This window comes from Scyliorhinus torazame, chromosome 12, assembly GCF_047496885.1.
Source record: "Scyliorhinus torazame isolate Kashiwa2021f chromosome 12, sScyTor2.1, whole genome shotgun sequence".
NCBI lineage: Eukaryota > Metazoa > Chordata > Chondrichthyes > Carcharhiniformes > Scyliorhinidae > Scyliorhinus > Scyliorhinus torazame.
The window spans coordinates 38849609-38874842 of NC_092718.1; the positions used below are offsets into that span (position 1 = coordinate 38849609).

General features: G+C 44.8%; 1 protein-coding gene across 1 annotated transcript in view; it reads left to right on the forward strand.

The window, feature by feature from the left end:
• The window catches only part of adam10a (ADAM metallopeptidase domain 10a), a 208873-nt gene that overhangs the window by 71453 nt on the left and 112186 nt on the right, over nucleotides 1–25234 (forward strand). The window contains 1 exon segment of the mRNA XM_072470713.1: nucleotides 23355–23473. Coding sequence (XP_072326814.1) covers nucleotides 23355–23473 — 119 coding nt within the window.

The window sequence follows — 25234 nt, forward strand, 5'->3', positions numbered from 1 at the left end:
GATTTGTCTTATGAAGAAAGATTGAGACATTCAGCCCTATACTTGTTGGAGTTCAGAAGAATGAAAGATCTAATTGAGGTGTATAAGATGCTAAGCAGGGTAGACATGGAGTTGGACATTGTAGAATGAGAAGCCATAGTTTTAAGATAAGGGATGGCAGATTTAAAACCGAAATAAGGAGGAATTACCACTCCCCAAGGGTGGTGAATCTGTCAAAGTCTCTACCCCAGAGTGCAGTGGATGCCGCAATACTAACCAAATTTGAGGAGATAGATTTTTAATTAGTCGCAGGATGAAATGTTATGGGAGTGGGCAGGAAGACCGAGGTGAGGCTGAGATGAGATCGGCCATGATCGTATTGAGTGGCAGAGCAGGCTCGAAAGACTGAATTGCCTGGTCCTCCTCCTAGTTCTTATGTTCTTGTGAAATCGCCAATGACAAAATGATGAGAAACTCTTCCATGCAATGGAATATCCATTTGATTTTAATGAGAAGTGTTTCTTTGAGGTTTAAAAAGAGTGAAAAATGTTTTTTTACGAAGGCTGGTTTCTTCATAGATACATGTTCATTATTGAGTGCTTCTAAAAACTACAGGTGGTTGGTATCTAGATCTATGTGCCACCGTGCAGCTACTTGTTCACTTAATTATAAGAGAATGATTGGTAACGTAGTGTTCTCTGTTACTGAATGAGTAATCGACAGATTGAGTTCCGATCCCACTAGGGCAAACTGGGAAATGAGTAAATCTGGTAATTTGTGGGGTGGCGCCAGGTAAATAACCATAAAAAACAGCATTGATATTTTGAAAAATGGTTGTCCATCAGGGAAAGTGAACCTTGCCCCCCCCAGTTCTTATATGCTCTGGCCTGCATGTGACTTCCAGTCCAGTGGTGGACAACCTGCGGCCCAGGTGCCATGTGGCCCACCTGGGTTCTGAGTGCAGCCCATGAGACATTTTGTTTAACATTACCCCTGTGCAATGTTGCCACACTCTACTGATTTCCATGTGCGTGATTGTTTTCCCAATTGGTATGACTGAAGTGATACGGAGGTGAAGCAAGGGCACGTGAAGTGAGGTGCATGCTGATTGCACACAACATTGACTGAGAACTGTGCATTTCCTTTCCTTCCAAACTGTAAATATTTCTTTTGTTTTTGCCATTTGCAGTGGATGCGTTCTATGGATATATGAATGATCAAGCATCGTCTGTAAATCGTTATGGAATATTTGGCGTGAATTCCATCTTACTCAGAAAACCATGATTAGTCTTTTTAAAATAAATTTAGGGTACCCGATTCCTTTTTTTTTCCACTTAAGGGGCAATTTAGCGTGGTAAATTCATCTGTCCTGTACATATTTGGGTTGTGGGGTGAGACCCACGCAGGCACGGGGAGAATGTGCAAACTCCACACGGACAGTGACCCAGGGCTGGGATCAAACCCGGATACTCAGCGCCGCGAGGCAGCAATGCTAGCCACTGCACTTGGCCCTTAACAGGCCCAATTTCAGTCTTGTGGCCCACTGAGATGAAAGAGGGCCACATGCGCTCCATTCATGTGTCTATGTGGCCTATCACTGCTCTAGACCCCTGTACCAAATTGTTGACTCTGTGCTCTCCATGCAACTGGACATGGACAACAAATACACTTATTCATATCCTAAGATGAAAATCCAAAGCAATTGATGTAATGAGGTTGTTAGATGTTTTAATTACTTGTTTCTACAAGGTGCTAAAAATTGGAGCAAAATAATTGGAAATCAATTACTTTGTTATCTCCGCATGGATGTTAGCCTTCGACGCGAGGTATCTACAGGTATGGGAAGTGTTCCATGTTTGGGAGGGTTTCTCCGTTGATCTTGATGGAAAGAGAGTGGGTTGGTAAAGGAATTCTTGAGGCTGAAACAAATTCTTGGTTTGCTACCGTGAAGACGTCAAGTAGTGTTTGGAGATTCTCTTCTGAGGGAGCGGAGATGGCATTGTCATCCACATACTGAAATTCCACGAGGGATGTCGGGAATTTATTCTTGGATTTCAACCAGTTGAGGTTGAAGAGTTTTCAGTTCGTCCTGCAGACTGTCCACTCCACTGGAAAACTTGCTCTTGACGAGGTGAAGGATGGTAGCATTGAAGATGGAGAGAAGGGCATTGATGCATCTCTGCTTGACTTCAAAGGTTTCTGTCTTCTTGCTGTTGAGGAGGACGACTGTCGCCGACCTCTTATCGTGGAGGAGTTTGAGGATGTTGTTTGTTTTCTCAGGGCAGCCGGCCTTCGACAGGGTCTTCCAAAGCACTTCCTGATTGACCAATGCAAAGCCTTGGTCAGATCGATGACGATCATGTAGAGTGGTTGATGTTGCTCCTGCCATTTCTCTTGAAGTTGTGCAGTGAAAATCATACTCATTGATCCACTGTTTGGTCGGAAGCTGGGATTTCTTTGTGAACTCTTAGAAGGCAGCTAGCAAGAACTTGGGAGATTATCTTCCCAGTGATAGAGAGTATGATAATTCCTCGGTAGTTACCATTGTCCACTCTGTCTCCCTTCTTGAAGATGGTGGCAATGAGGTTGACAGGGATTTTTTCTCTGTCCCAGATATTCAGGATCAGCTAATGTCGATGACGGGTGATTTATTCTCAAGTTTGAACATCACAGCTGGAATCAAACTATTCCTGATCTATGATTTGTTTAGGAGTTCTTTTGAAGTGTTCTTTCTATTGGAGGCTGATGTTTTCTCTGTCTCTCAAAAGAGTTCCACCCTGTTTGAGGCCTCTGGTGTTGGGTCCATGTATTGCCTTAGTGGCACTGAAGAAGCTGACGAGAAGACTGTGTTTTCTGGTCTTATAGCTGATACCTTCACAGCTTTGAGATGATGGCTGTCTTCAGCTCTTGGGTTTCCTCTGATGTGTTGGGTAAGCTGGGTCTGCGAGGACTGCGTTTACTGTAGCAGAGAGAGAGACAGGCTTCCAACACTTGAAGAAATGCAACTCTATTTTATTAAACTCTTAACTATTAAACATGCTTGAACTGTGGGTTGACACTATGCTGAGTTGACTGGAGACCTGAGCCTAACCTGACCAGACTATTTTACTACCACATGGTGGATGTTCTAGTTGTTGCTCACAGGCTGTGACTGTCTGAGAGGCTGCATCCCAAGAGAGCGGGGAAAACTAGTGCCCCCTGGTTATATAGTGGCCGTGTCCTGTCTGGTGATTGGCTGCTGTGTTCTGTATGTTCCTTGGTCATCCTTTGTGTCACTCACTGTCTGTCTGTGCACCATCATATACTTGTGTTTATATTATGATATCCTCCACTCCTTTAGAATGAACACTTTGGAGATTTGGTGAAGCCATTATTGGAGTTGGCTAGTTTGCTTACCTCATGAATCCACTCAACATTTATCTTTTTTCTGTGCGTTTTCTTTGTCTTGTGCTGCTTCTGATGGATTTGGATAGGCATAGAGGAGCAGGTGGTGTCCAGCTGTCACGTGTACTGGTCATCGCTTTGGTGATGAGGGCATCCTTTTGGTTTGCGATCGGATGATTAATTATTCCATGTGCCAGTGCTTTGTTCGTGGGTGTCTCTAGGAAGTAGTGAACTTGTCTTTTTCACGGAGCAGTTCATTCGTGAGCAGGAGAACCCCATTGGAGTTGCAATTCTCATGTTCTTTCTTTCTGGAATTGGCAGGCCTTTCCAACCCTGGCTCTGAAGTCCCCAGGGAGGATAATCTTCTCTTCCTTAGGAACATTGGTGAATATGGTGTTCAGGGTGGAGTAGAAGTCTCCTTCAGAGTGGGGTGTCGGCGCTTATGTCATGTGAGAGTACCTTTAAGAAATGGATGTTTAAGCCATGTACCTTTAAGAAATGGAGCTGATCATATTACTGAAGTGATGTCAGAGGGTGGGGGGAGCTGAGCTCACTTCTGCTTTTTTGAGTTTCAGTTTGAGAAGGCAGCAGGGAGTGTCTGTGTTTTGCTGTGAGCTGCAGGAAGAAACCGAGCTGGTCTGTTGATGTCTGCAATCCAAAGACTATAAATATATGGAATGTAATCTAATGTGCTGCTATTTTTGAAGGTTTGAAATCTTTTGGATGTTTAAAGGAACTGTTTGAAGGATTATTTAGTGTTGTCGTCTTCTGGGGTTATCTTTTGAAGTAATGAAATGAAATGAGAAATGAAATGAATGAAAATCACGTATTGTCACGAGTAGGCTTCAATGAAGTTACTGTGAAAAGCCCCTAGTCGCCACATTCCGGCGCCTGTTCAGGGAGGCTGGTAATGGGTGATAAGATCTTCAATGTTTGTTTTTAAAAGGTTAACTTGAGTTCATAGAATAAACATTGTTTTGTTTGAAAAAACATTTGTCCATTTCTGCTGTATCACAGCTGGAGAGTACGCCGTGTGCTTCCCACACCACAATCTATTAAAAGTTGTGGGTCGATTGAACTCCATGAAACACTTTGGGGTTCTGTAAACCCAGACCCATAACACTTAAGACCGTTGCTTGCTGGTACTTCGCAAGTTTTGTGTCATGTGAGAGTACCTTTAAGAAATGGATGTTTATGAATGGATGTGTGTAACTTCCGGTGACGGCGGGCTGGAGGCGGCCGCACAATGGAGGGCTCCTGTTCGGGAACGGCATTTTCGGGGTTTAATCCCGGTCCCAGGGTCCAGGGAGGAGGCACAGTGAAGACACAGGAGGGAAAAAAAAAAACCCAAAAAAATGTTGAGGGTGAGCAAAAAAACGGCCAGAAAAAAAAACAGCTGAAGGTCCGTCGAGAGTGGAAAGGTCACCGCGGGGTCACCAAGGAAAATGGAGGCTGGAGCACCAGGGAAGGCCGCACCGCTTACGGCTGAAGAAATAACTAAGGTGATGGCTGCGGAATTTGAAAAGCAGTTGGCGCAGATTGCAAAATGCATGGAGACGGTGAGGAAGGAGATGAGGGAGGTTTTGTGTGTGCTGGTGGAGGAGGCGGTTTCCCCGGTGAGGACGGAGGTGGCGAGCGCAGTGGCGGAGGTGCGAGAGCAAGGGGAGGCGCTGAAGGAAGTGGAGGAGAAGTTATTGCAGCACGGTGATCAACTTGCCTCGATGGGGAAAGAGATGTGGAGGTGATGGACACTAACAAGGATCTGCGAGGAAAAATGGAAGACCTGGAAAACAGATCCAGGCGACAGAATTTGAGGATTGTGGGGCTGCCCAAAGGAGTTGAAGGACCGAAGCCGACTGAGTATTTTGCCGCGATGCTGGCAAAACTATTGGGGGAGGGGGAGGATCCCTCCCGATATGAACTGGATCGGGCTCATCGGTCGTGGAGGCCTGTGCCAAAGGCGAGTGAGCCGCCAAGGGCAGTGACTCTGTGCTTCCGTAGGTACAGGGTGAAGGAGAAGGTCCTGAGCTGGGCCAAGCAGAAGCGGGTGGTGCAGTGGGCTGGAGCTGGTATACGTGTATACCAGGACTTTACGGTGGAGCTGGCAAGGAGGCGGGCTGCCTTCAACCGGGTGAAGAGGGCACTGTACATTAGCAAGGTGCGGTGCGGCATTGTATATCCAGCGAAGCTGAGGGTGACTTACAAGCTCAGGGACTTTTATATTGGAACGGCGGAAGCAGCGGAGGAGTTTGCGAAAGCAGAAGGACTGGCAGAACTGACAAACTGAGGAATGGCCATGTGCCGATGTAACCTCATGACTGTATTTTCTTCTTTTTTGTATCACTGCGTGCGGGTGTAGAGACTAAAGGAGCCAATGTGGTATATATTTGGACGAGGGAAGGGACGGGACTTTCACTCGAAATGAGATTTCTTTGGGGTGTGGGTGGATATGCAGGGTTTGTGTGCTAAAAGGGGATCTTTGGGCAGAACAGGGTCTGAGTGGTCTAGTTGGGGGGAAGGAACAGAGGTTGGGAGGAGGAGTTTTACAAGAGGCAGTGGACTGGAGCAGCTGGAGACCTGGGGTGGGGGTGGTGGTGGGGGGGGGGGGGAGCTGTGTAAGATTAAGGGTAACTACGGGTAATCCCTGATTCCTTTTTGTCATTTGTTTATGTAAACATGCGGTTTGAGGGTTGGTGGGTAGATGGGATCGTTGTTATTATGGGGACTGACATATCTTGCTGGCTATTGTTTATTGTTGATGGATGTACATGTGGGAGAAAATGTGAAAAAGGAGAATTAAAATTAAAAAAAATAATAAAAAAATGAATGGATGCGTGTATAAATATCTGTAGCGAGAGTACCTTTTAAGAAATGGGTGTTTATTACTGCAGTGATGTCAGAGAGTGGGTGGAGCTGGGCTGTCTGTCAGCTTTTTACTTTCTTTTTAGGCTGTTTGCTGCAGGGTGTGTTTTAGTTTCGTTTTCAGAGCTGGATAGCTGCAGCCGCAGCCAGAAGGTGTATTAGTGTCTCTCTCTGTAATCTAAAGACTGTAAATCTATCCTGGTGATTTAAAACTAATAACAGTAGTGACTTTAACCTGATGTGCTTCTGGTAAAAGATGTTTTAAGTCATATGGATGTTAAAAAGGAAAACTTGGAGAGTGGACCGTGAAGACGCTCTCCTGTTCCTATTCTAAGAATGAAACAATTGAATTAAATTCCACAGGTTACATGCCGTTCAAAGCTCGGAACTTCCAAATCTCTTAGTCCTGTCCCCATCACCTCTCTCGAATTGCCGTGAGGCTGGATTGTGTGGAGAGTTTGTTCATTTCTTCTAGGTAGACGCATTGTGCAGGATATCTTTTAATGTGGAAATGCTGTTGCACATCAGACACTAGGCCCTTGACAGGAAGCAGTTCCAGTGGCAAGGGAACCTCGATGAATGGGAATCTCCCTGCTGGTGCAACTTTCACCCGCCATTGCAGCAGTTGATATATACCTACTCCCGGTCCACCGTTGAGGACTTGTTTTGGGTTGTACTATTGTCTGGTTCCTCCCCTCCAACCTTGCTGCCATGGATGACCCTACCAGGAGTTTTAAGACTTCCGTTGACACTGCTTTGTGCAACAATGGAACGCTCCAGTCTCTCTCCCACGATAAGGTGGCAATACACGGAAAAATCTCCCCATCTACGTAGTCCCTTGATGCTACCTCCTGAGAATCTGCTTTGCTCCAGTGCCTCCTGTGCATGGATAGCTTCCTTTGCTCCAGTACACGTTTTGAGTATTGTAAGAACTGTAAGTGGCATTAATTTCAATCCTAACTTGAGGACTTTGAATCATGGTAAATCCACAATTGTCCTGACCCCTCAGTCAAAGGTTAGATATGACTATGTTTAGCTGCAAAAATGCAAAGTGAATGAATATCTTTCTCTCCAAATGGAGGTTATTTATGTGAATGTTCTGTTAAGACACCAGCAAGGAAGGAGTGTGCAGTTAATTCTGACCCCGCTGCTCCACAGGTCATAATAGTGTAAATGTTTAATTCACTCACCAAATATGGCCAATTGTTTACCTCATTACTGCTGCACCCAGCATAAAAGTGACTAACCAGGCTTCTTTTAGTAAGCATAGAATAATTGATTTATTGTGAAACACAACTTCCTTCAAAACATGTTTCTTAACTCGTTGACATCAAATTTGTAATCCGTTCTTGAGGGTGAGTCATCCAGACTTGAGACGTTAGCTCTGTTCTCTCTCCACAGATGCTGTCAGTCCAGTATTTTCTGTTTCAGATTCCAGCATCCGCAGTAATTTACTTTTATCCTAGTTGCAGTAGATCGGGATGTCCTTTCAGATGAATCTTTGGTGAAACATTGGCATTGATAACTCCTTGTTACTGCTTCAGGGGCTTTTAAAATGCAGATGAGCGATACTGATTGAGAATTTTTTGACAGTAGCTTGATGACCGCATTGAACGAGAGGCTATGGGGGGGGGGGGGGAAGGAGGAGAAAGAGGGAGTAAACTGAGGGGGAAAGAAGAGTCGTCTGTCACAATCCTAGGCCAGGTGTTTTCAACGGCAACATCAGTTTTTAAAAAAAAACTGTGGAGGGAGTGTCCAAAATTGTGTCCTTCTAAATTATATTTTAAAAAAAAAAGAAAGCATATTCCTCACAATACCAAGGATATATAATTGCTGTGCATCAAAGTCTACATAACTAAGTTCTATTTTGAAGGATCCTTTACGGTCAAACCAGAATTTTCTGGAAATGTGGTTTTTTTTGTGAGGTATATTTATTGAGCGGTTTATATTTTAAAGAATTATGCAACCAAGTTACGAAATAATACATCCCCATAAGTAGGAAGAAGAAAAAAATGGTTTAATACAAATGAGTACCGAGTGGACAGGAGAACGACCTCACAGTTGGCTCGATACAATCATTAGACAAGATTTAAGTGTTTGCAGGTGCACAAGGTATACACCTGTATCGACTTATTTGCAGTGGGGAAATCAGTGCTTCCAGGGATCACGGGAACGGAATACTTTGCGGTCGTTATCTCCGACCACGCACCACACTAAATGGATGTGAGGTTGGAGACAGGCCGGGCCCAGCGCCCCGCGTGGAGGCTGGATACGGACCTCCTGGCCAACAAGGCCTTCTGCCAAAAAATATCGCGGGCCATAGGCTACCACGTTAGTACCAACCAAAATGGGGAGGTCTCATTCTCCATGTTTTGGGAGGCACTGAATTTGATTTGATTTATTGTCACATGTACCGAAGTACAGTGAAAAGTATTTTTCTGCAGCCAAGGGAACATACACAGTACATACATAGTAGACAAAAGAATAATCAACAGAGGACTTTGACAAATGGTACATCGACAAATAGTGATTGGTTACAGTGCGGAACAGGGGTCCAAACAAAGCAAATTCCTGAGCAAGAGCAGCATACGGCATCGTGAATAGTATTCCTGCAGGGAACAGATTACTCTGAGAGGAGTCTTGTAGCTGTGGGGAAGAAGCTGTTCCTATGTCTGGATGTGCGAGTCTTCAGACTTCTGTACCTTCTGCCTGATGGAAGGGTCTGGAAGAAGGCAATGTCTGGGTGGGAGGGGTCTCTGATAATGCTGCCTGCCTTCCTGAGGCAGCGGGAGGTGTATACAGAATCAATGTGGGGGTGTCAAGCTTGTGTGATGCATTGGGCTGAGTTCATCACTCTGCAGTTTCTTGCGACCTTGGACCGAGCAGTTGCCATGCCAGACTGTGATGCAGCAGGGTAGGATGCTCTCTATCACACATCTGTAGAAGTTTGTGAGAGTTGATGCAGACATGCCAAATTTCTTTAGCTTCCATAGGAAATAGAGCCGTTGTTGGGCTTTCTTGACTGTTGCATCAACGTGAGTGGACCAGGACAGACTGCTGGTGTGATGGTGACCCCCCCCCCCCCCGGAACTTAAAGCTATTGACCATCTCCACTTTGGAGCCATTAATGCAGACGGGAGTGTGTCGTGCTTCGCATGAAGGCTGTGATTAGAGGAGAGATCATAGCCTACAAAGCAAGCAGAGATCGGGAAGAGAGGGTGGCCAGGCAACAGCTAGTGGACTCCATTCTGCAAGTCAATAGAAAATACTCCGAGGCCCTGACCGTAGGGCTGCTGGTGGAGAGGAAAAAGCTGCAAATGGACTTTAACCTGATATCCACTAGGAAAGCAGTGTTCCATCTTCGCCAGACACCGGGAACCTTCTGCGAACACTGAGACGAGGCTGGCCGCCTATTGGCTCATCAGCTGAGAACGCAGGCAGCCACAAGGGGAATAGCGCAGGTTAAGGATAGCAGAGGCAGACTGGTAACAGAGCCCACAGAGCTCAATCGGGCATTTGAGACCTTCTACCGGAGACTGTACACCTCTGAGCCTCCCAACGGGGACGTGGGAATGAAACTGTTCCTCGGCGGACTGGAACTACCAGTTGAGGGGGAAGACAAATGGGGGGAGCTGGATGTACCAATAGACCTGGGAGAAATCATGGAGAGCATCAGCTTGATGCATCAGTCCTGGCCCACACCTAAGGGACATGTTCGTGGACTCACTGGCAGGGGGCACCCTGCCCCCCCACACTAGCGCAGACTACAATCTCTCTCATTCCCAAAACTGATAAAGACCTGACGGAGTGTGATCATACAGACCCATTTCACTGCTGAACGTGTATGCGGAAATACTCGCAAAGGTCCTGGCCAAAAGGCTGGAGGGCTGCGTATCCGAGGTGGTCGCAGACTTCCTCGAGGTACTGGAACGGTTTGGGCCAGGAGTGGGGTTCACCATCTGGGTGAGGCTCCTGTACAACGCTCCCAAAGCGAGTGTACAAACTAACACCACCAGCTCTGAATACTACCAGCAATTCAGTAAGTTTTAGCAATTCAATAAGTTTTAAAGTACTGGTGGACAAGGATAAGAGTGGTCCGAGGATGAATGTGCTAAATTGGGGGAAGGCTAATTATAACAATATTAGGCGGGAACTGAAGAGCATAGATTGGGGGCGGATGTTTGAGGGCAAATCAACATCTGACATGTGGGAGGCTTTCAAGTGTCAGTTGATAGGAATACAGGACAGGCATGTTCCTGTGAGGAAGAAAGACAAATACGGCAATTTTCGGGAACCTTGGATGACGAATGATATTGTAGGCCTCGTCAAAAAGAAAAAGGAGGCATTTGTCAGGGCTAAAAGGCTGGGAACAGACGAAGCCTGTGTGGCATATAAGGAAAGTAGGAAGGAACTTAAGCAGGGAGTCAGGAGGGCTAGAAGGGGTCATGAAAAGTCATTGGCAAATAGGGTTAAGGAAAATCCCAAGGCTTTTTACACTTACATAAAAAGCAAGAGGGTAGCCAGGGAAAGGGTTGGCCCACTGAAGGATAGGCAAGGGAATCTATGTGTGGAGCCAGAGGAAATGGGCGAGGTACTAAATGAATACTTTGCATCAGTATTCACCAAAGAGAAGGAATTGGTAGATGTTGAGTCTGGAGAAGGGGGTGTAGATAGCCTGGGTCACATTGTGATCCAAAAAGACGAGGTGTTGGGTGTCTTAAAAAATATTAAGGTAGATAAGTCCCCAGGGCCGGATGGGATCTACCCCAGAATACTGAAGGAGGCTGGAGAGGAAATTGCTGAGGCCTTGACAGAAATCTTTGGATCCTCGCTGTCTTCAGGGGATGTCCCGGAGGACTGGAGAATAGCCAATGTTGTTCCTCTGTTTAAGAAGGGTGGCAGGGATAATCCCGGGAACTACAGGCCGGTGAGCCTTACTTCAGTGGTAGGGAAATTACTGGAGAGAATTCTTCGAGACAGGATCTACTCCCATTTGGAAGCAAATGGACGTATTAGTGAGAGGCAGCACGGTTTTGTGAAGGGGAGGTCGTGTCTCACTAACTTGATCGAGTTTTTCGAGGAGGTCACTAAGATGATTGATGCAGGTAGGGCAGTAGATGTTGTCTATATGGACTTCAGTAAGGCCTTTGACAAGGTCCCTCATGGTAGACTAGTACAAAAGGTGAAGTCACACGGGATCAGGGGTGAACTGGCAAGGTGGATACAGAACTGGCTAGGCCATAGAAGGCAGAGGGTAGCAATGGAGGGATGCTTTTCTAATTGGAGGGCTGTGACCAGTGGTGTTCCACAGGGATCAGTGCTGGGACCTTTGCTCTTTGTAGTATATATAAATGATTTGGAGGAAAATGTAACTGGTCTGATTAGTAAGTTTGCAGACGACACAAAGGTTGGTGGAATTGCGGATAGCGATGAGGACTGTCTGAGGATACAGCAGGATTTAGATTGTCTGGAGACTTGGGCGGAGAGATGGCAGATGGAGTTTAACCTGGACAAATGTGAGGTAATGCATTTTGGAAGGGCTAATGCAGGTAGGGAATATACAGTGAATGGTAGAACCCTCAAGAGTATTGAAAGTCAAAGAGATCTAGGAGTACAGGTCCACAGATCACTGAAAGGGGCTACACAGGTGGAGAAGGTAGTCAAGAAGGCATACGGCATGCTTGCCTTCATTGGCCGGGGCATTGGGTATAAGAATTGGCAAGTCATGTTGCAGCTGTATAGAACCTTAGTTAGGCCACACTTGGAGTATAGTGTTCAATTCTGGTCGCCACACTACCAGAAGGATGTGGAGGCTTTAGAGAGGGTGCAGAAGAGATTTACCAGAATGTTGCCTGGTATGGAGGGCATAAGCTATGAGGAGCGATTGAATAAACTCGGTTTGTTCTCACTGGAACGAAGGAGGTTGAGGGGCGACCTGATAGAGGTATACAAAATTATGAGGGGCATAGACAGAGTGGATAGTCAGAGGCTTTTCCCCAGGGTAGAGGGGTCAATTACTAGGGGGCATAGGTTTAAGGTGAGAGGGGCAAAGTTTAGAGTAGATGTACGAGGCAAGTTTTTTACGCAGAGGGTAGTGGGTGCCTGGAACTCACTACCGGAGGAGGTAGTGGAGGCAGGGACGATAGGGACATTTAAGGGGCATCTTGACAAATATATGAATAGGATGGGAATAGAAGGATACGGACCCAGGAAGTGTAGAAGATTGTAGTTTAGTCGGGCAGTATGGTCGGCACGGGCTTGGAGGGCCGAAGGGCCTGTTCCTGTGCTGTACATTTCTTTGTTCTTTGTTTGTACAGAGAGATGGGGGCGCACGGATGGTTGGGGACTTCTACGTCGGGCGCAGACTGGCGACACTGGATGAATTGACGAGGAAGTGGAAACTAGAACAAGGACAGGAATTGAGACACGTCCAAATAAAACACTTCCTCTGCAAAGAGACAATACGGTACCCCAGAGCCGTAGAAAACAGACTACGAGAGGACCTGATAGGATTCTTCAACATTAAAATTTTTTTTTAATAGTACCCAATTATTTTTTTCCAATTAAGGGGCAATTTAGCATGCCAATCCACCGAACCTGCACATCTTTGTTTCTGGGGGGAAAACCCACACAGACATGGGGAGAATGTGCAAACTCCACATGGACAGTAACCCAGGGGTGGGATTTGAACCCGGGTCCTCGGTGCCGCAGTCCCAGTGCTAACCACTGTGCAACATGCCGCCCTGGATTCTTAAATTTGATAACTTGAAAAGAATCAAAATAAAGAATTAATGCCAGGAAGAAAAAGAAGCCTGAAACAGATTAGCTCCAATCTGGGGGCTATTCTCTATCTAAGCAAGGACTGAACTAATGCTACCAACCCCACCATGCTGTCCTCTCCCTGCCATGGCCCCACTTGCCCTCCCCAGTAACCAAAAGGTGTAAAGTGGTGCCCAAATCACATTGCTCATAATTGACTCAATATAATTCTGCTAGATCAGGATAATCAATGATACAGCCATCACCCGACCATTGTGCTCACACTTCGCACCTCCCTGCAGGAGAAAAGACAGCAACACATAATGAACAACGTCTGGTATTACAAAGGCAACACAGGACAATTTGCAGGATAAAGACACCTTCCATATTGCACGAGAAGACAAAGGATAAGGCAGGATCAATGATCACTCTTCAGGACCTTGGGACCGATCGAAGCACGAGACACCACTTCCGCCAAGCCGTCTCATGACTCAGCTCGACCATCTCCAACCACTCATGGCCAGCATCGAGAACGTGACAATAAAGAAACTGATCAGTGAGCCAAACTGATCCCTGGCCTTGAAGACAGATACATTATACTATATTGAATCTGATGCACCCAGCCGCCAGACCAAGATTACCAAAGCATGGCAGCAAATTTTCAAACTCAATCGGGAACTCTCCTCTTGCGTCTCACCAGGAGCTGGGTCCAGGGACATGATGAAGGATTAAAGGATGAGCAGATGCTTACACAAGCACTGTGTAAGCATCACATCACATGACGACCCCCCCCCCGGTGGAATTATTGTTAAGACACAACTTGCTGTTTTCGATAAGAGAAGTCGTTGCCTTTCTCATCCAATCGGTGTATGTTTAGAGTAATAATGCCCGAATTATGCATGTCAGGTTGTCCGTGGAGTACTGCTTATCCTCTGAGACACACAAATGTTAAAGTCCCTGAGCTCAACCCCTGTTAACAAGGCTGAGATACTGACCTTGACTACAAAATGACTGTAATTATCCTTTTTGATAAGCTAATCAAAGGAGATCTTGTGTAGAGGTGTCATGAAGATACTAAACTGAGTAGTCGAATGAAATCAAAGCACTGTCAATGCATCCAGAAGCACAGAGTGCTATGCATCTGGGGTGTTTGCCTGGGTAAACTAATGGCAGGAAATTCTCTGAAATCTTCCAGCAAAAAGGTAGATGCTGCAACAGGCAGTTGGTATGGGAGGGGTGGTGTTAATAAGGGTCTAGCCAAATGTTTTGTCTCATTCATTTAAATAATTAAGCCATCGACTGGAACATGTAAAATTATCTATGTTCAATTATTTCAGCAAGGAAATAATTCCCCTTTAATCTTAATTGAAGCCTAGCCTAATGTCCTTCCTGTCTTGGCTTAATAATACATAACCCTGTCATGTTAAAAGCATGCCCCTCAATCTTTTTTTCTCTAATCTGGCTCTGTGGTGGTATGTATTAGGGGTCATGTGGGACCTGTGAAGTCGAGATGCTCTTGGCTGACAGATCCCGGGTCCTGGTTGGATCTGCCGACTTCTGGCCCCGCCCTGAAGGCGGAGTATAAGAACCCGAGCTTCTCCCCGCAGCTTCATTCTGTTGCTGAGCTGCTGAGGACCAGCATCGCTTAATAAAGCCTGGATCGACTTCATCACTTCTCGTCTCTCATAAGTCATTGTGCGCTACAGGCTCTGTATCCCAACTCATTCACTAATGTTGTGGTGTCAATAGATACTGCAGATGAAAACAGTATTTCTGTGCTTCTGCTACAGATCTCTTTTGAAAGAATAGTACCCGAGACTTTCACAGAGCATGCTGATCCTATGCTTTGAGAAACCAGTAATTTAGTATCCCCAAACGCTTGAGCAATATTTCCATTTAAGCACCCTTAATCAGGAAAAACTGGGAACAAGCTCGTGAGTAACTGAAACAGAGACAAAAGAGAAAAAAAAATACAGATTCCAACTTTCTAAATTTTGGATAAAAGCAAATTACTGTGGATGCTGGAATCTGAAACCAAAGAGAAAATGCTGGAAAGTCTCCGCAGTTCTGGCAGCATCTGTAGGGAGAGAAGAGTTAACGTTTCGAGTCCAGATGACCCTTTGTCAAAGCTTGACAATGGGTTATCTGGACTCAAAACATGAACTTTCTCTCTCTACACATGCTGCCAGACCTGCTGGGATTTTCTAGCATTTTCTCTTTGGTTTCTAAACCTTTCTTACGGGTTCAAATTTCCTGTTTCATTAAAAATAAAATGCATTGAGACGTTTTGTTAAAATCTGACCATTTTGGTTTGAGTGTTGTCGGTAAGTATTTCAGTAAAGGTATAACAATGAATGTTTTGTTGCATGTACAAAAGTATTGCATGGGTAAAAGTATTGAAGCAGTTCCATGTATGACTTGTTCATCTTTGGTTTTGAACAGTTGAACGTTTGGATGACGTATTGGTGCTTGTGAATCTGTTACTTGTGCTGGTAATGTTCAGAGTATTTTAAGACTGAAATAAAATCAGTAACGTTCGGCCTGTCTTTTCTCTAATTTATTGGAACTGTTACTAGAATCTCGACAAGACTCCTTGGTTATCAGAAGCAAAGAGGCAGGCGTTGGAGGAGCCGCTGGGGCTGAGGGAGGTGCTGGATAGTATCAGGGGTATGAAGTCGGGAAAGGCCCCTGTGCCGGATGGGTACCTGACAGAATTTTAGAAGGAATTTGCGGCGGACCTGGCACCACATCTGTTGGGGGCGTTTAATGAAGCACTGGAGAAGGGGGAGTTGCAGGAGACTATGAAGCAGGCAGTAATCACACTCATCCCCAAAAAAGGGAAGGATCCGGTGGAATGTGGATCGTAAAGACTCATATCACTATTGAACATTGATGTGAAAGTATTGGCTAAATTGTTGGCGGGGAGGATGGAGGATTAAATCCCGGGGGGTTGCAGAAGATCAAACCGGCTTCGTGAAGGGCAGGCAGCTCGCGAGTAATATAAGACGGCTGTTGAATGTGGTGATGAATCCGTCTAGAGCTCTGGTACCGGAGGTGGTGGTGTCCATGGACGGGGAGAAAGCATTTGATCCGGTGGAGTGGCAGTACTTGTTCGAAGTTTTGGGAAGGTTTGGGCCAAGATTTGTACCATGGGTGCGGTTGCTGTATGTGGCGCCAAGAGTGAGGGTGAGGACGAATGATATGAACTCACGAAGCTTTGACTTGCACAGGGGAAGAAGGCAGGGGTGCCCGCTGTCGCCGCTGCTGTTTGCGCTGGCCATAGAGCTGTTGCCGATGGCTCTCTGGTGGGGGGGGGGGGGGGGGGGGGGGGTCAGCAGAGTGGCAGGGGATAATGAGGGGACAGAGGAAGCATCGGGTGTTGCTCAATGCCGATGACCTCTTGCTGTATGTTTCGGATCCGTTGGAGAGTATGGGAAGGATTATGGGCCTGTTGGGGAGGTTTGGAGGGTTCTCGGGATACAAACTGAATATAGGGAAAAGCGAGGTATTCCCCGTGAATGAGCTGGCACAGCGGGATAATTTAGGGGGGATGCCATTTATGGTAGCAAGGGATAGGTTTAGGTACTTTGGGATTCGGGTAGCGACGGAATGGACGGGGCTCCATAAGTGGAATTTGAGGAAGCTGGTGGAGGAGGCCAGGGAGGATCTTAAGAGGTGGGATACACTGCACTTAACTTTGGCGGGGAGGGTCCAAGTGGTGAAAATGAATATTCTGCCGAGGTTATTGTTTATCTTTAAGGCTCTCCCGATCTTTATACCAAAGGCCTTTTTTCGGAAAGTGGACACAATCATCTCTGACTTTGTATGGGCGGGGAAGGTGCCGAGGGTGGGGAGGACCATGCTACAGAGGCAGAGGTTCGATCCCGGCTCTGGGTCACTGTCCGTGTGGAGTTTGCACATTCTCCCCGTGTTTGTGTGGGTTTCGCCCCCAACAACCCAAACATGAAAAGTATTTTTTCCTCCTTTTCAATATCTCTATTTGGTTAAGGGAAATGTTAAAAAGAAATAACAAAAATATAATTTTATAATGTTCTAATGATTTTTCTCGGGTTTGCACGCAGTGGTGTTCTGGAGATTAATCTTTAATTCCTGGCGAGGGTTGGCTTATATCTTCAACCTTAACTAATTCTAGAAATTATGTCTAAGGATGCTGTCTCGACCAGATTGATTCCAGCACTAATAAAGTAACAGCACATAAATTGCATGCTTCGCTGGATTCTTGGAAACACTGCAGGTAAAATATCCAATGGCTTTTTCAAATACAGGAACAGGAGTCGGCCATTCACATACAGTCCCAGTCTCCCAATCTCTCATAAGAATATTCTGCCATCCCAGGAATTAATTTGGTGAATCTCCCTCTATGGCAATCATATTGTTCCTTACACTAGGGTACCAAAACTGTGCACAATACTCCAGGTGAGGTCTCACCATTGCTCTATACGACTGCACCAAGACATCCTTACTCCTGTACTCTGGTCCTCCCATGTTCAAGGTCAACATACCATTTACCTTCCTAATTGCTTGCTGCCCCTGCAAGCTAGTTTTTGGTGATTTATGAACAAGGACACCTAGGTCCCTTTGGACACCCACACTTCTCAACTTCTCACCATTTAAAAAATATTCCATCTGTTTTTTTTCTGCAAAAGTGAATAACTTCACACTTATTCACATGTTCCATCTGCCATGTTCTAGCCCATTCACTTCGCCTGCCCAAAATCTCTTGAAGCCTCCTTGCATCCTCCTCGAAACTTGCATTCCCACTCAGTTTGGTGTCACAATCAAATTTGGAAATAGCACAAATGGTCCACACATTTGGAACAGCTGTGGCCCCAGCATCGATCCTCGTTGCCCTACTAGTAATAATAATCTCTGATTGGCACACGTAGGCATCAATGAAGTTCCTGTGAAAAGACCCTTGTCGCTACATTCCGGTGCCTGTTCGGGGAGGCTGGTATGGGAATTGAACCTACGCTGCTGGCATTGTTCTGCATAACAAGCCAGCTGTTTAGCCCACTGTGCTAAACCTGTCCCTCATAGCCTGCCTTCCTGAGAATGATCAGTTTATTCCTAATCTCTATTTTCTATTCACCACTTGTCAATCCATACTAGTTATTTTCCCCCAATCCCATGTCTCTAATTTAATTTAATAACATAGTGTGGGACCTTAGCAAAAGTTCTGAAAATCCGAATGCACCGCATCCACAGGTTCTCCATATCTATGCTACAAGTGACATCCTCAAAAAACTCCCAAGTTTCTCGAACATGATTTCACTTTCATAAATTCATGTTGACTCTGCCCAATTCTACCATTCTTTCTGAAATGACCAGTTATCACATCCCTTACAATAGATTCAAATGTTTTCCTTACCATTCATGTCAAACAAACAGGTGTGTATAGTTCTCCATTTCCCTGTTCCTCCCACCTTAATGGGGCGGTTACGTTTGCTACTTTCCAGTTTGCAGAAGACTTTCCAAAATCTATAGAATTTTGAAAGATAAACCACTCAATGCATCCACCATCTCTCTCATCGCTTCATTCAGCTCCCAAGGGATGAAACTCAACAGGTCATGGGGATTTATTGACCTTCAATCCAGTGAACCTTTCAATATGTGTATATTTCTGTTTACATAATCGAATTCGAAAAGGACTCTCATTACCATTGTGACATTGAACCAGTGATGTTGACAGTAAAATGCATGTTAACATAAAATGCTTCATGTTAAGGCAAAGATTTTCATGTAACTCCCATGTAACGGAATCATATGTTCAGCAAGACAGATGAAGGTAAATGTTCACATCAGTAGCCACGTTTTTACATGTTTTGGACAAGGTACAAAAATGTAATCCAAACCTCCTGTGAAAGTTTCCGTTTTCTTCTTCAGAGCTGTGGAGTATAATAGCCACTCAAATGCTCCTTTGCATGTTGATTCCCTTGTCAGAACAAACTATCTAACCTGTTCTGCATCTATAATCAGTTCTCTATAAATGTATACTTTGTATATTAAATATTTAATTTTGGATTTTGAAATCCGAAATTAGATGTGCAATAAGATTTGGTGTCACAATTTAACACTATTTCCAAAAATAATGTCCATTCAAGACCGGGTAGCCATTGTAATACTAGATTTTTGTTTTATACATGACTTCTTGAAGTACAAAGTAAGTAGCTGATTATCGGACAGGAAGAGGAATATTGTTAAAAATGGGATTTCAGAAGGTTTTTGAAGGCAGCGAGCGGAGTTGCAATGCAATGTGATTGAGAAAGAGAATTGGGACTAAAGGGTCAAAGAGTTTGGAGACCAGCAATTGGGCAGAAATTCAGACCTGGGAATGAAAGATTATAGGTCAGGATGCATAGTAGGCTTGGATAGGAAGGCCATGAATGAAGGAAGTCATCCAATGCTGACTCATCCAGAAAACAAATCAAGCCCTGCTGGCAGGTACAGCACTACATGTAATCAATTACGTAATGCAACGTTTTCACAATGCTTACTCCACAGTATATGTGCATTTCATTGAAATCCACCATCGAGGCTGCTTTAAATTGCTCTTGGTTTTAGTTATGAGGAAACATTGTTGTCCTCCACTTATTGTGAAGTGTAGTTGCTCCCAGTAAACAGCACTTTATGAATCCGCCTAGGTCAAGTCCACAAGTCTCCGGTCCAGAGATACATAAGTCACATTTGTGATTTGCCATTTTTGCTTACAGTATTAGTGTTTCTGTGGGTAAGCGTGGCAATGTAAAAAAAAAAAAAAAAAAAAAAAAAAATGTTTCGCGAGCATATGCAAATTGATGAACTAAGAAATGCATTGTGGTGTTTTTGATACCATAAGTCACAATCTCGCCACATTATGAGCCTGTCGTGGCCTTGAAGTATATGTTGTCTTTTTTTCAGCGTCACAGTAAATTGCCGTGTTAAGTGTCATTTTCTTATCATAGAATCCCTACAGTGCAGAAGGAAGCCATTTGAATCTGCACCAGCCCTTGGAAAGAGCAGCCTACTTAAGCCCACACCTCCACCCTATCCCCATAACTACCTAACTTTTTTTTGGACACTATGGGGCAATTTAGCATGGCCACGCCACCTAACCCACACATCTTTGGATTGTGGGAGAAAACCGGAGGAAATCCACGCAGACACTGGGAGAAAGTGCAAACTCCACACAGTTCCCTGAGGCCGGAATTAAACCCGGGTCCCTGGAGCTGTGAGGCAGCAGTGCTAACCACTGTGCCACCGTGTCTGTGAACTTTGAGAAACACTGTGCTTTCATTACGAATTTTTGTTTACCCAACTTGGGTTGTCAGCAGAGAATATTTTGAGCAGCTTGTCTCTGGACTGAAGATGGTAACATTTTAATGTGATTAAAATGTATTGTTTGTAAGTAATTCGGACTGGGCTTCCACTAGCAATGTGAAACCAACGTAAATGTCTCACATTGTATATATGTGGAATTTCTGGAAACTTTATAAAACACACCTTAAAGCTGGTAGATATTATCCCCTCCTTGCTTTTTAAAGATGCCAAGTTTTGAACATATAAAGGCATGTGTTAGAGCGGTTTACTTGATCGATAGTTCTAGGCAGGTAGGAGCTAAACCTGTTCAGAATTGCAACCATTAGTTTGTACTGGAGAAGACCCTGAGAGGCAGAAACCTCTGGTGTGGGGGCGCACACATTTTTTGATCAGGATTTCAGGGAATCCAGCATTAAATAATGAAAATTACACATGATGTTTTAATTTTGATCCTTCTGGCTGTGTGGCGAGTGAATATAGGGGGGAAACTTGCAAAACCTGTGATATCTCATCTGCCAATGGATGCACATTTATTGGAACTGATTATTGCAAGTGTGTAAACTGGCAGCGGATGAGGGGGACTGCTAGTTTTGTGTTCCTTTCAAAAGTCAAAAATCCCCATCTCCGAATGTTAATTTTCCAACCTTTAGAATGGAGAAGACTCATTTTCTCTCTTTGGGTGATCCACTAATGGACACGTATTCATGGCCACAGCACATCTGCAAGGAATTGATACATAATACTGACAAAATTGATTTCAGAATATGAGCAGAGGTCGAGGCGATAGTGAAGCAGGTGGTCATGATAGAAAGCTAGTCAATTACGTAACTTTGGAATGGAGTTTTGAAATATGTTTGTAAAATGTTACCGTTGAGCGAGATGGGAATAAGTATGGCATTCTGGAATATGAAAGTTTTACAATTGATATGGCATTTTTGTTGTTGAAAAGCGTAGATACCAAAATGTTTTAACTGTAGGGTGCAAAACAGTTAAGATTTCGATAGCATTGGTGTAAACCGAAGAACTCTTGGCTGGTAATTATTCACAATTTATACAAGTCGTCCACTGAAGCTAACTGGTATTAATACAGTGCTTGCTATTGCATTTTTATATTGGAACTGAGTGCAAACATGGCAGGATCTTCAAATGTTTGTTAAAATGCTGTTCCAGTGAGAGAAGCCCAGATTCTTAATGGATAGAATGTGGAACTCGCCACCATATGGAGTGGTTAGGGGGGAAGCATGATGTATTTAAGGGAAGCTTAAATAGATAAACCTATATGGAAGAAAGGAATAGAAAGCTATGTTGATGGGTTTAGATGAAGTAGAGTTGGTGGAGACTTGTATGGAGCATTAATACCAGTAGGGGCCAGTTGGACTGATTGACTGGTTTAGTACTGTAAATTTGGGGTCGCACGGTGGCGCAGTGGTTAGCACTGCCACCACACGGTGCTGAGGACCCGGGTTCCATCCTGGCCTCAGGTCACTGTTCGTGTGGAACTTGCACATTCTCCCCATGTCTGCGTGGGTCTCACCCCCACAGCCCAAAGATGTGCAGGGTAGGTGGATTGACCACGTTAAATTGTCCCTCAATTGGGGGGAAAAAAATTGGGTACTTACAATTTACAGTACTTTGTAAAAATAAATTTAATATCTTTGTCTGTACTGTGGAGAAATAGCACATGTTTGAACAATTATTTCTAGAATGTGGCAGTTTAATGAGTTGCATCAGTTTTGAGTTTTGCTTTTACTATTGTTTATATGTTACTGTTTTATAGTTGGATAGAATTTAAACCAAAAATATATATCTGTATTGATTTTCCTCAATAAGTTATACCGTTTTTTGAAAGGAGGGTATGAGTATCAACTTATTTGGTTTTGCCACATTTTGAACTGTTCTCAACACATGGAGTAACAGGACTGCACGGTGGCGCAATGAATAGCACTGCTGCCTCATGGTGCCAAAGTCCCAGGTTCGATCCCGGCTATGAGTCACTGTCCGTGTGGAGTTTGCACATTCTCCCCGTGTTTGTGGGTTTCGCCCCCACAACCCAAAGATGAGCAGGGTCGGTTTATTGGCCACGCTAAATTGCCCCTTAATTAAAAAGAAAAATACATGGAGTAACAGTACAGTATATTTCCCATAGAATCACTATAGTGCAGAAGGAAGCCATTCAGCTCATCAAATCAACACCAACCCTCTGAAAGAGCAATCTACTGAGGCCCACTCCCCCGCCCTATCCCCGTAATCCCACACATTGACCAAGGCCAATACACCTACTCTGCATATCTTTGGGAGGGAGCCGGAGCACTTGGAGAAAGCCCACGCAGACACTGAGAGAATGTGTAAACTCCACACAGTCAGTCACCCAAGGCCAGAATCGAACCTGGGTCCCTGGCACTGTGAGGCAGCAGTGCTAACTACTGTTTAAATCTCTGTTGTAGTTTCTCGAAACAATCCTGAACATATCAAAATGAGGGGAAGCTGACCATTGTTACAAGTATAAAAGAAATCCATTGTTTATTCAAAATTTAATAGTATACTTCTGTTTTGTGGGGAAATTCAACTAAGCTGTAATAGTGTTATTTTGTAATCATTTTTGGCCACGTTTTCCTGGAGGAAAAAGCGCATTCTTTAAGTCCGTAGCAAAATATCCATCAGTACTTTACAGTGTATATTCCACTTGAATCAATAATTTACAATGTGTGTATTCCACCTGGGTCTGTCTTCACTGGAAAAGTTAACTCGAATAAAGATGGTAAAAGACTGTTGGGCACCGGTATGAAAGGGATAGTGTTTGAGGGGCTGTTCGATGGGTTGGTGGGGGGGGGGACCTGTTTTGATATTTGTTTGTAATAAAATACTTTTTTTTTTTTAAAATGAAAGAGATAGAGTTTGATTTAAACTGCCCTTCATGTAGCACATTGATTTTGCTTGTGAATAATGAGATCAACATGGAAATAGCTGAAAAGTTCACTTTAACATTGGAATATTCTTCTCTCCAGAGAAAGTTTCAGAAGATTAACTTGCCTAATTTTACTGCTTTCTTACAGGCATTTCAACCTGAGAATGAAGCGAGACACCTCTATATTCACAGATGACTTTAAAATGGAAGTATCAGGTGAAGAACTGAGTTACGACACCTCTCACATCTACACTGGGGAAATTTATGGTAAGATTATTAGCTGTGAACTGGTGCTAATGTCTCCGTGTTATGTGCTGCCATGAACATTTGGAGACGCAGCTTTTTCTGCATCTGGTATGCAACTTATTGCTGGATTTTAAAAAAAAGTTTAATATCGCCTTTTAGAAAATGAGTAACGGTCAGTGACAACTGTCAAAAGGCAAATTAACAGGAGCACTTGAAAGCCAGAATATTTCTGGGACTGTTTAATATGATATCCAACCTCCCCACAAACTCCCTTTCCCTTCGGAGCTTCAAACAACCTATATCGCAATCATGTGCATTTTGGAAACCAATTTGAAATTCGAGAGGTTGATCATGAAGCGCATCATTTCCATACTCTCAGAACGCCTTGATCCACTGCAATTCGCATACCGCTGCAGCCGGTCCATATCGGGCGCCATTTCCCTGGCCCTACACTCATCCCTAGAGCATCTCGAAAACAAGGACTCCTACATCAGACTCCTATTTATTGACTACAGCTCCGCCTTCAACACCATAATCCCAGCCAAGCTCATAACAAAGCTCCAAAACCTCGGACTTGGCTCCCCACTCTGCAACTGGATCCTCGATTTTCTGACCAACAGACCACAATCAGTAAGAATGAACAACAACACCTCCTCCACAATAGTCCTCAACACCGGCACCCCGCAAGGCTGCGTACTTAGCCCCCTACTCTACTCCCTGTACACACACGACTGCGTGGCAAAACTTGGTTCCAACTCCATCTACAAGTTTGATGACGATCCAACCGTAGTGGGCCGGATCTCGAATAACGACGAGTCAGAATACAGGCGGGAGATAGAGAACCTAGTGGAGTGGTGCAGTGACAACAATCTCTCCCTCCATGCCACGGACACCACTACCTCCGTTCCTCGGCTCTTGACGGGGGTCATGATCACGTTTAACAGTCTCCTTATATTACTGGAAAGCTGCCTGCCCTTTACGCCTGTTTGGCCCTCCGCAAATACCCCCGGGACACAACTTTCCACCCTTCCCGTCGTCAACTTAGCCAGTACTTTCACATCCGTATTTAACAGTGATATGGGCCTATACGACCCACGTTCCAACAGGTCCTTCCCCTTTTTTTGGTATTAATATGATCGTTGCTCTGTCATCATCTCCGGCAGCTCCCCCTTCTCCAATGCCTCATTAAACGCCCCCAAAGAGATGTGGTACCAGGTCCGTTGCGAATTCTTTATAGAATTCAGCCGGGTAGCTATCAGGCCTAAGGGCCTTCCCCGACTTCATACCCCTTCTACTATCCAATACCACCCTCAGCCCCAAGGGCTCCTCTAGCCTTCTCTTTTCCTCCAACTGTGGAAACTCCACTTTGTCTAAGAACCATCCCATGTCCCCCTCTTCACCGCTTGGGTCCGCCCTGTACAGCTCCTGATAGTAATCCCTAAACACCTCATTCACCTTCCCAGCTCCGACACCATACCCCCGGCCTCAGTCCGTATCTTCAATATTTCCCTGGATGGGGCCTGATGCGCTAACATTCAACTTGCCTTCTCCCTGTATTTGCACTGCACCCACTTTGACCTACGAGCTGTCCTACCTCCCTCCCCATCATCACCCTATCGAATTGCCCCTGTAATCTGTTCCTCCTCGCCAATCTGTGTTGGGCGCCCTTGAGTACTCGCTATCTACCTCCACTATCTTCATTAGCCGTTCAAATTCCTCCCTCCTTTCCCCATCCGCACGTGCCTTGAACGAGATAATCTCTCCGGACCACCTCCATGTTGG